This window comes from Arachis duranensis, chromosome 3 (assembly GCF_000817695.3).
Source record: "Arachis duranensis cultivar V14167 chromosome 3, aradu.V14167.gnm2.J7QH, whole genome shotgun sequence".
In the NCBI taxonomy this organism is placed as follows: Eukaryota; Viridiplantae; Streptophyta; class Magnoliopsida; order Fabales; family Fabaceae; genus Arachis; species Arachis duranensis.
This window is the reverse complement of record NC_029774.3, coordinates 45,304,503-45,316,087: the sequence shown is the minus strand read 5'-3', so window position 1 is coordinate 45,316,087 and position 11,585 is coordinate 45,304,503. Positions and strand designations below refer to the sequence as shown.

The 11,585-nt window shown below is 33.9% G+C and overlaps 1 protein-coding gene and 1 pseudogene across 1 annotated transcript in view; both read left to right on the top strand.

Moving 5' to 3' along the window:
- The first annotated feature begins 906 nt into the window (after nt 1-906).
- On the top strand, nt 907-6,508 carry LOC107479095 (FKBP12-interacting protein of 37 kDa-like; annotated as a pseudogene).
- A 1,012-nt stretch (nt 6,509-7,520) lies between these two features.
- LOC107479094 (galactinol--sucrose galactosyltransferase) overlaps nt 7,521-11,585 on the top strand; it is a 12,632-nt gene continuing 8,567 nt past the window's right edge. Inside the window, exons 1-2 of the mRNA XM_016099247.3 lie at nt 7,521-8,019; nt 8,222-9,066. Coding sequence (XP_015954733.1) covers nt 7,653-8,019; nt 8,222-9,066 — 1,212 coding nt within the window. The 5' untranslated portion in view covers nt 7,521-7,652. The remainder of the gene's footprint in view (nt 8,020-8,221; nt 9,067-11,585) is intronic.

Sequence of the window (11,585 nt, the reverse complement as noted above, 5' to 3'; positions counted from 1 at the left end):
AACAATATTATTGAAGCTAAAGTATTACCAGGAAGCAATGTTGGGAAAAAGGTCTTTATTTTGAGAATGACATTAATCTTATCAGATGTTAAATTACCATTTAAATTTTAACGAGGATAATTTCTAATAATGCTTTCTTATGCAATGACTATGAATAATCATTAAATTATGCCAACGAGTAATAGCTTAAATGGCATAGTCTCTCTATACTCAATTAAGAGGTTGCGGGTTCAAGTCTCCTATCTTTAAAAAAAAATCATTAAATTATGTAAGTTTGGTTCTCAAATATAGATAAACTTTACGTTGCAATTTTAAAAATTATCAACAAAAATAGATTGAAGATTGTAATTTCTCATAATAATTCAAATAATTATATTGCAACAAATAATGTGATTTACCCCTGAGGTTTCAGAAATATTTGATTCCTTTCAACAATCTCAAGGTACTATGCTCTTAAATAATTTTTTTTTTGTCAATTATCAATTGCTCTTCCATCTGTTCCTTTAATTTGTTTGAAGTGTTGTCCTTTTATAGTTTTCATCATGTTTTATTGATCAAAGATACAAGCATCAATATCATATAAAATGATTTTCATATTCTATCATTTCAGTGATTGCAGCTAATGAGTCAAAACTGTCCAATCAAATTGTTCACCCTTAAAGTTAAGGAAACATAACTGCATTCTTTTTAAGAATGCTTTTCTTTTCTTTTTGTCAACTTTAATTATTCAGAAGACATATAATTTCAACTTTAGCACACTACCCACAAACTTAGTTGGTAATTTACTATTTCCTAACTTGGTCGTCTTTAAATGTGTTATATGTTGCATGTAACTTTGCATAAACATTGCCACGCAAAGACATAACTTCCTTTGTTTACTTCATACCTGAATTAACAATCCTATTGTTTAATACATCCAAGAACCATATTCCTATAAAAATAAAATAAAATAAAATAATACATGGTTAAAAGAACAGAACAGTCGCAAAAAAGAAAAAAATTGTGGTAACTGTATAGAGTGTTTTGCCTGTTTGGTCGCAATCTGATAATTTGCAGCTTCAGCGCTTCTTCTGATCTTCTCCTTCCTTATCTAGGGTTTTTGAAATCAATGGCTTCCTCTCCTCATTTTGATGATGTAAGACACTCCTTCTTTTCGAATTTTATTTTTTCTTTCCCCTTTCTATCTATGAGTCTCGGCCCCAATTCAATTTTCTCAAACGCAGCAAGACTTCGATTTTGAAGGCGGATTTTCCGGAACGCGTTCTGGTGAGAAGAGGCCCTCTCCCGATTATGACGACGAATATTACGATAATGACCCTTTCGCACCCAAGAAGGTAATCAAATATAATCCACTATAGTTTAGTTTATTCTATGTGATTCTGCGTTACATGTTCTCTAATTAGAATGTTCTATGTGGAAAATGGAATACGTTCGTCAATTGTACATGACTCGTTGAAGGTTGGATATTTGTTTTCTAAAATTGTACTCTGTTCTGTTTGTTATTGGTTCAGGCAAAATCAAAGGCTGAAGAAGCTGCTTCTGGTGTAACCACTGGAATGATATTGTCTCTTCGTGAGAGGTATAACGAAATCTTAGTTGTACTGTGTTCAGGTTGCTGTGAGGATATAATTTGAGCCTAAACTTCTTTCTGTGGCTCTTTCTTTCTGGCAGTCTTCAAAACTGTAAGGATACCCTTGCCACATGCCAAGTACGTCTTACTTTTATGAATTCAATTACTCAAAGTTGATATTCTCTTCTTGATCGAAGTGGACTGTAGTTTATAATAATGTTGGATTCATTAATGCTTCGGGAAAATGTAGCATAGATATGGGTACATAGTATGGTCATTTTTGCACGAGGTAGGGTATGTATGTGTGTGTATATTATATAAAATGTAAAACAGTAAACAATAAAGTAATTGAAGCATATTATATGCAATTTTTATGATGTTGTAACTTCAAGTTTTTATCAAAGTATTAGGAAAGAAAGCAACATCTTAAGAGGAATAAGACTTGAAGAAATGAAGTAGTGTTTTATTTAATTTAAAAGTAAACCAAATAGCGTACTTGTCAAATTTTATGATTTGTAAGTACTAACTTAGATTTAGGCCTTTGGGTACATATGCTTGTTGTAATGTTTGACCAACAATTATCAATTATTTGTGTGTACCTAGCAGAAATTGGCACTGGGTACATAGTCGTATGAGTAGGTCAGGCATACTAAACATTAGGCATTTAGGATTACCTAGGTTTCATTGCTTCATGCTTCATGGTGAAAAGGTTCACGTTTATTATTTTGATCATTTGATAGTTGTGGGATATGGTGTCTAATGTTTGATTTGTAAATTCCCATAGCAGACTAGCAGAGAGCCCTGGCCATAATCTGTTCAAATTGTGTTCTTTTACTATTATTATTTTTTTTAATTGTCATATCTTAGATTGAATTCTACCTTTTCCTTTTCTTAGAAACTTGATCAGATCATTCCATATTTCAGAATGAACTTGAGGCTGCAAAATCTGAAATTCAAAAGTGGCGCACAGCATTTCAGAATGAACCCTTCATACCTTCTGGGACCACTCCAGGTTAGTTTGTACCTGGTGTTTTGCAGGTGACCTCTGTATTGTTATTCTAGATCTAGTTCTATTACTTCTTTGTTTCAAATATATTCCTGATCTCTTCTGTTATATTTCTTCATTCAAGCACCCAAATTGGTGATTAACTATCTTCAAGCCCTAAAATCTTCTGAGGAGTCTTCAAAAGAGCAGGTTTGGAATTAAATCGTTCATTTTTTTTCCTTAAAAATTATTCTTTATCCATTGATCAGGGTTCACTGATCCCTTTCACTGTTTCATTGATTATTAGCTTGAAAAAGCAAAGAAAAAGGAAGGCGCATTCTTTGTTACTTTTGCAAAACGAGAACAAGAAATAGCAGAGTTGAAGGTAGGTAATATACTGAAAATAGGGTTCCGATGCTCTTTAAGTTTTTAACTTGTAAAATCTTAGATGATGACTTTCACACTGTCTTGATTGGCAGTTATCATGTCTACACTGCTCAACATTGATTGACTTGTCCAGTTGTCCTTTATAAGTTAGGGCTCTGTTTTCATTCTTTTTATTGATAAGTGGCTGTTTGGAAAGGAAGGAGATACCCACTTCCTTTGAGAAAAATTTCATTGGAATTTGGAACTTTGGATTGGGGAGTGGTGCTTTTTTCTTTCGTTCTTTCTTTCTTTCTTTCTTATTTATTTATTTATTTAAAGGGTTAAGTACAATTTTGGTCCCTAAGGTAGGGGTTGAAAATTTTTTTCATCCCCAATCTTTTTTTGCTTACAAAATCGTCTCTAAGGTTTATCTTAGTTTTAAAACCGTCCTTCGGACCAAAATACTCCTTTCCCTTCTTCCCAAAATCAAACACAAAAGCAAAAGCAGAAGAAGGAGCAGAAACAGAAGCAACAACAATGAAACAATGTAATAAACATTAAAAACATGGATAATGGATCAACAAATCTGTATAATGAAACAATGAAACAATGTAATCAAGGAGGAGCAGGAACAGAAGCAGAACAACAAGAACAATGAAAAAATGTAATCAACCAGAAGCAGAAGCAATCAGAAGCAACAATATAAAAGAATCATAATCAGAAGTCAACAACATAATAGAAGCAGAAGCAGAAGAAGAATGGAATTAGAATCAACAACGTAATAGAAGCATAAGTGTTTTCCCCTGTCCAGAGGAGCAGCGGCGAGATCCCCTTCCCCCTCGTGGTTGTAATATTAAAGTATTATGCTTTTGATGAGAAAGTATAAAGTCCTTAAAGGATAAGAGGCCAGAAATTATCATGTATTGTGTAGGTGTATGAAGTGTTGAATTGCAATAAGAGCTTGAACTGATCCTATTGCTTGTTACGAATCTTGAGCAGAAAGTTTAAAGCTACATGCACTTTAAAGACTTAGGGTTATGTAGTAAGACTTTATCTACTTTTAGAAAACTTTTCCCCCCACTAAAACGTATATGCCTCTCTAACCTTTTCCAGTCTGCTGTGCGGGATCTGAAAGCTCAACTCAAGCCAGCAACAATGCAGGTATTGTTTTATATAATATAATTTTTGCTATTGTGTGCTTTCATCAATATGGCTGTGTCTAAAGTCTTTCATGGTACGTAGGAAAAGCTGCAATTTTTAATTCTAAGTTATCCTGTTTGTAGTGGTTTATGTACTATTTTTGTTGTTCTGTTCATTATTCTCCTTCAAACAGTGATATACCCAGGAGGTTTACACTTTATGACATGTATAAATTGTTCACTAGATCTTGTATATTAGCTGACAAGAAGGTTGCACTCAAGATAAATAACTATGTGCTAGTCTGCCTCTTTCTACTTCAAAGTTTTATAGAATTATAGCAGCCCTGATAATCTGTTACTGGATATAGGCATAAATCCTTCTGGATCATTACCCGATTACAGTTACTGGAACTTCAATAATAATTATAAAAAAAATGAGGAGTAATGTACTTGCATTGGATCTGATAAAAGTGGGTCTATTATACTTATACAACTCAATTTTCAATACTTTCTGCCTGCTTATTTATTTATTTATTTATTTTTATTTATTTATTTTTTGAGTTATTCATGATATGCTGCTTTCAAATAATTTTGGCTGCATCTTGTTGCCTTCCATTTTGACTTTTAGTTATGCCCAAAGGTAGTCCTTGTTTCCATGATTTTAACTTTCAGGCAAGAAGGCTGTTACTAGATCCAGCTGTCCATGAAGAGTTTACTCGTTTGAAGGTTTGTTATTCAACTTGGTTATGAATTCTATTGAGTCAAGTTTGTTATTTTCAGAGATATAGAATCCAGGATGGATATTATGCCTCATACTTGGAAAATGTTAGAGCAAGCTGTCTTGTTAGTTCTTTCTGGGAGAGTATCACCTTAGAGATATGGTGAAGAAACAACTTGTTATCCATTATGAGGAGAGAGGAGTATTGTACTGTGTCTTATGTAGTGGTAGTTTTAGTCCCTTCTTCACTGGGGGAACTTACCTAAAGAGATTTCAGTATTTTGGAGGTAGCAAAATGAAAAAGGAGTCAAGATTAAAGAGAAAGTGGAAAAGGGTAGGCTTCATGCAAACTTCCAGTTTAAGTATGGAGAACTTCTTAGGTGGTCCTAGATTGACACTCCGGATTGTACACCATCCATGACAATAGGATCCACTACTTCAAATTAAACTTTAGTCAGTTTTTACATTGGTGAATGGTGATTACTTCTATGTTTGTTTCTTACATGGGTTCTCATTTGATCTTAGAATTTAGTCGAGGAGCTCAATGTTTTGTTGTTCTTGATTTCCAGATACAAGAGTTAGCAATGAAACTATCATTGCAGAAATACCAGAATGCCGAACTGAGAAGTCAATTCGAAGGTTAGCAGCTGGATGATTTCAAAAATAAAAAATTGTATGCTTTGGCATTTTAATCCTCTTTGACCCTTTTTAGGATGAATCTTAAACGGGTTTGCCTATAAAATTGGAGTTTTTGGGAATCAAAAGTTATGCTAATGTAATATCAATGCATTAGCAATTTATGTAAAATTGTAATCTTAACCTCTAAACTTGACTACAGGGCTGCAGACACATATGGACGGACTGACAAACGACGTTGAAAGATCCAATGAAATGGTTTTGCTTATCCCTACTTTCATACTTTAATGTTTCAAAATATCAATGCACTGCATATTCTCCTCTGCATTATACACTATTTGCTTCAGAGTTTCTGACAGAGTAAACCATTTTTGTTTAGTCCACTTATACTTAAATCTCTATATGATTTAGATGAATACTAATAGGGAATAAATAATATAATATACATTAATTTGGATGTAATATGTTGCTGGTCAAGAAAGATCTAGAACGGTCTCGCTAAACTTGGTGGAACTCAATGGGGTTGTTTGATTCATATAACCGATTTCACCTAATCAAATAAGGCTTTATTGTTGTGTGTTGGTTCATAATGGGAGAATCTCCTCTTCCCCATATATTTGGACAAAAGCCCAAAAATATATGATTATTTGAAGTTTTCTTGTGCTGAATTTTTGTGGAGTTATATATAAGTTGCTTAAGAGCTTAACCTAAATATTGAGTACATTGTACCAAAGAAAATCTTTGAGTACGCATAGCTTCAATGGGTTTTACTGCAGGTTTTGATGTTGCAAGAGAAATTAGAAGAGAAGGATGAAGAGATCCAACGGCTGAAAGATGAATTGCAAGAGAAAGGCTTCATGGATGAAGGGACAACAGAAGCAGCATCCAAGAGAAATGACATTTATGCAATGCCCAAGGAAAATGCTGATTAATGTGCCACGTTAGCTTAAGACGAAAAGTTTTTGTGGGAACGGTTTCTTCTCAAGAATTCAGTTTACTCATAGTTGTATGTCGAATTGAATTCATCAATTTGCAAAGCAAAAGTGATTTTGGTGCTGCAACGTGAAGCATTAGAATCCTCGTTGATTCTGTCATTAGTTTGTGGTGTTATCCTTATTTAAATAAAGTTTTAATTTTAAATTTCGTTTTGCATATAACAAGTGTTTGATTCAGCACTTCATTTTAAGTAACAGTTCTATTTTTACAACAGAAAATAACATTATTTTATACTGTTGGTGTAAATTATAACGCATGAACAATTTCTACACACAGAAATGCTCTCAAGTGAAAAAAATGATAATATTAAAACTTGATTATCTAGAACTCTCGGGTAGCTTGTGATGTGGCAGGCTCCAATGCTTGATCTTCGTTTTTGTTCTCTTTGCCAAACACGTAGCCCTTCTGCCCCTTCATCGCATACGTATTCCACTTCTCCTTTTACATGTTTTTTCTCCTATGAATATTTGACAATAGTTCATATTTATTTTGTTTTTATCACATTTCTTAGTTTGACAGGATAATAATTAATTTATTTAATTCATTGTAATTCTGAATTCTATTTAAAGATGAAGTTAACAAGTGAGCTGATTATTTAATTAATCTAAATTAGTTAATAGTTCACATTTATTAATTTTAATAGAATAAGGAAAATTTGTTGGAACCAATATGAGACTAATGTTTCTTAACTAATGACTGATGAATGCTTTTTCTTTCTTATTTTTTTTGGCAATCTGGAGTACATATTTTATTTTCACTCATGCTAATATTTGTTAGTCTATTGATCATTTAAAGTTATACTTTTTTATTTATTTACTAATAATTTTATACATTAATAGGAAAAAAGCACTTAAGTACACTAATATCTAACTATATTTTGCTATGTTTTACTCGTATATACTTTAAAAATTGTGTGAAATAGTCAATATTATAAAATATTTTATATGGATATTTGATACCATATTAATACTTTACTATGATCAATATAGAACATGTTTGTTCGTTTGAACAACCCCTCCAGGGTTTAACCTTCATATAATTAAGGCATGTACATGCTACTTTTATCATCACTTTCTAATATCAAATTATCAATGGATACAAATATAACAGCTTAAGTTTACTACACACACAGCTTTTGTTATTTTAGTCAACTAAGCCGTTTCTATTTCATTATTCAAACACCTTCCCTTTCTCACTCGCAAATTGAAGAAAACTCCAATAAGCAGAAGTTAGAGCTTCTTCATGGCGCCAAGCTTAACCACCCTCCAAGAAAATGGACTCTCCAAACCGTTACCACCCTCCATAAAACTCGAAGCCTCAACCTTCTCAGTCAACGACCACCCCATCCTCACCGAAGTCCCACCAAACATAGTTGCCGCCACTGTATCACCGCCACAAGATTCAACCACCACCAAGAACACCGCAGCAGGATGCTTCGTGGGGTTCAATGCCGACGAGCCACTCTCCCGGCACGTTGTTTCCCTTGGTAAGCTCAGAGGAATCCGGTTCATGAGCATATTCCGGTTCAAACTCTGGTGGAGCACCCACTGGACCGGCTCCAACGGTACCCAAGTAGAGCACGAGACTCAAATTATGATACTCGAGAACAGTTAGTTACTATCTATCCATCTTTTCAGTTATTATTAGACCAAAAGGTACAAGAGTGTTGGAAAAGATTTGACATATTTCATTAAGGGTGAAGACTCGCATGTTTCACATACATATTTTGACATATATGTGTTTTAAAATATCAACTTCATATAACTTGATTAAACTGGTTAATGTTAGTTTGAGTTTAATTGTTATATCAGGTGAGAGCGGCGGGCGACCCTATGTCCTCCTCTTGCCGCTTATCGAAGGAGCTTTCCGGGCTTCCCTGCAGCCCGGTCTTGACGACTTCCTCGACGTCTGCATGGAGAGTGGATCCACACGCGTGGCGGAGTCGACATTCAAAGCGTGCCTCTACATGCACGCCAACAACGACCCCTACACTCTGGTCCACGAAGCCATGAAGGTCATCCGCCTCCACCTTGGAACCTTCAAGCTTCTAGAAGAGAAGACCCCGCCGGCAATCATCGACAGGTTCGGGTGGTGCACGTGGGACGCGTTCTACCTGGAGGTGCACCCTCAGGGCGTCCGCCAAGGCATCAAAACCCTCGCGGACGGAGGGTGCCCTCCCGGTCTAGTCATCATTGATGACGGATGGCAAACGTTTTGCCGCGACGATGAGGCGGTAACCGACGGAGGGAGCTTGAATTGTAGGATACCGGGAGAGCAGATGCTGAATAGGCTGATAAGGTTCCAAGAGAACTGCAAGTTTAGGGAGTACGAGTGTTGTAAGGGGAAGGGGATGGGTGCGTTTGTGAGGGAGTTGAAGGAGGAGTTTGCAGCGCTGGAGAATGTGTATGTGTGGCATGCGTTTTGTGGGTACTGGGGTGGGATAAGGCCCAAGGTGGAGGGGATGCCGGAGACAGAGATGGTGGCCGCGAGGCTGTCGAAGGGGGCGGAGATGCTGATGACGGACTTGGCGGTGGAGAAGATACTAGAGAACGGTGTGGGAGTTGTAGCGCGGCATGAGGCTCACAACTTGTATGAAGGACTTCACTCGCATCTTCAGTCGGTGGGGATTGACGGTGTCAAGATTGATGTCACACATGTAAGTCTTTTCAAATCATCTTGAATAAAAAATTTGTTGATAATGGTAGAAAATAATTTCATATATATTAAAATTTGGTCGAAATTTAATTATAAAAAAAAAGAATAATTTTTTATTATTGGATAAAATTTTATAGCATTAAAAATATTAATATATATAGTTTATACATTTATATTTTAATTAATATTTATATATATTTAGTTGTCAAAAATGTTATCAGACCAATAAAATTTACTGATTAGTCAACAAGTTTATGATATCAAAAAGTAGTTCAAATATCTCGACATGTTGGCATCAAAATGGTTGCCTCCAAACTTTATATATATGAAAAGACAGAGAACTGTCCATAGAGAAAACCTCTTGATGAAATTTCAGTTTAAAATTTTAAATATAGCGCAACAAGGTTTTAATTTAATATGAGTAAGATAATTTTAAGAAATATTTATAAATAAAAGGTATACATTAAATAATTGAGAAGATTGAATAATTATCAGTCAAGTATATGTTTATTTATTTAAGAATGGTTTAGTCTTTATTTTCTTATATAATTTTAAACATGGTTAAGATTTATTTCCAGATTGAATAATTGCGTGTGCATGTGAGTGGATTTGTATGTGAGCGGTGTGTTTACTTTAGAGAACCGCTAATGTCACCACCAATGAAAAAACTCTAATGTCTCAAACACCTCAGAGGCTCAGAGATAGATGATTTCTATTTATTCGGTATTTCGGTATATTCCCCTGAAATTAAAATTGGGATGTAGCTTCGAATCATTAGGGCAATAGGTGAAATTTGTTACGGCATGGATATATAAGGATGAATGCTCATTTAAGGGTGGATCTGATTTTTTATGTAAGGAGCAAATTTATATGAAAAAGTATAATTAATAAAGTTTGAATAGTTGAATTTATTTGTCTATAAAAGCATGAACAAGGCAAATGGATTTTACACAATTACAAATACTTTTCTTTCTCTATCTCTTTACAACAACTTAATATTATTCTCTCTTTATGTTGCAATCAAATATTCTTCTCTTTATATTTCTACTACAATTCCTTCTCTTTTTTTATTTTATTAATATTTTAAATTCTCTTTTCTATTACTCTTTACATATAATATTAATAGCAATATTAATTATCTTTATTATATTGAGATAGTAACAATAATCATATGCAATTCTCTCTCTCTTTATTTTTAATACTTCTTTCCATCTTTGTATATATATACACATTACAACATATAATATTATTATATATATATAAATTATTATTGAGCTAATTATATTAATAATAGAGTCTTTTATTTATACATCTCTATTTTATATCTTTTATTTATTTCACAACACGTTATCAGCACGAGACTCTGATCAAATCTTTAGGAAGACTCAGGTAATATTTTCATTATGTCGAAGCTCTCTCATCTCGAATTCAATGCTCTTGATATATCTGGCAACAATTATTTATCATGGATATTAGATGCTGAAATCCATCTTGATTCAATGGATCTTGGAGATACCATTAAGGCTGAAAATAATGCATCCCAGAAGGAAAAAGCCAAAGCCATGATTTTTCTTCGTCGTCATCTTGACGAGGGATTGAAAAATGAATATCTCACATTAAAAATCCTGCAGATCTTTGGAAAGACCTTGAAGAAAGGTATAATCATCAGAAAACGGTGATACTTCCTCAGGCCCGATATGAATGGACGCACTTGCGTCTACAAGATTTTAAATCTATAAATGAATATAATTCTGCAATGTTTCGAATCACCTCACGAATGAAATTGTGTGGGGAAAAAATAACTGATCATGATATGTTGGAGAAAACTTTCTCAACCTTCCATGCCTCGAATGTGCTCCTGCAGCAGTAGTATCGAGAGAAAGGGTTTAAAAAATATTCTGAGTTAATTTCTTACCTTCTTGTTGCCGAACGCAACAATGAGTTGTTATTGAAAAATCATGAAGCGCGCCTAGCTGGCGCCGCCCCATTTCCTGAAGTAAATGCGGCAAATCATTACCCGAGAAGAGGTAAATGGCAAGCTTTTAATAACAAGAAAAATTATGGAAGGAAAAAGAATTATGTTCAAAAGAGAAGATCTCACCAGAAGTGGGATAAAGAAAGGAATATCGGGCATTATATATGTAAATAAATAATGTAAAGAACTTATTGTTAAGCATTATTTTCTATGTATTTAAGTTTCAAATGTGATGTACATAAATAATGAAATATTAATGTTTATGAATTTTGAAATCATTAAATGTGTTATGTTTTAAAATAAAATTTTAGTATATGACATTATTTTATGTACAGTGTTTCTTAGAAAAATAATTCTGATCAAGTATTCAATTTAACTGTGCATACTATTCATTTTATTATTATTTGTTTTTGAAGAGAATGGCAAGGATATGTAATGAAGATGTATGCCTTGCGAATAGTGCAAGTTCGCACACTATTCTCAAAAGTAATATATGTTTTACCCATCTTGTGCCAAAAGAAGAATATGTTAATACTATTATTGGC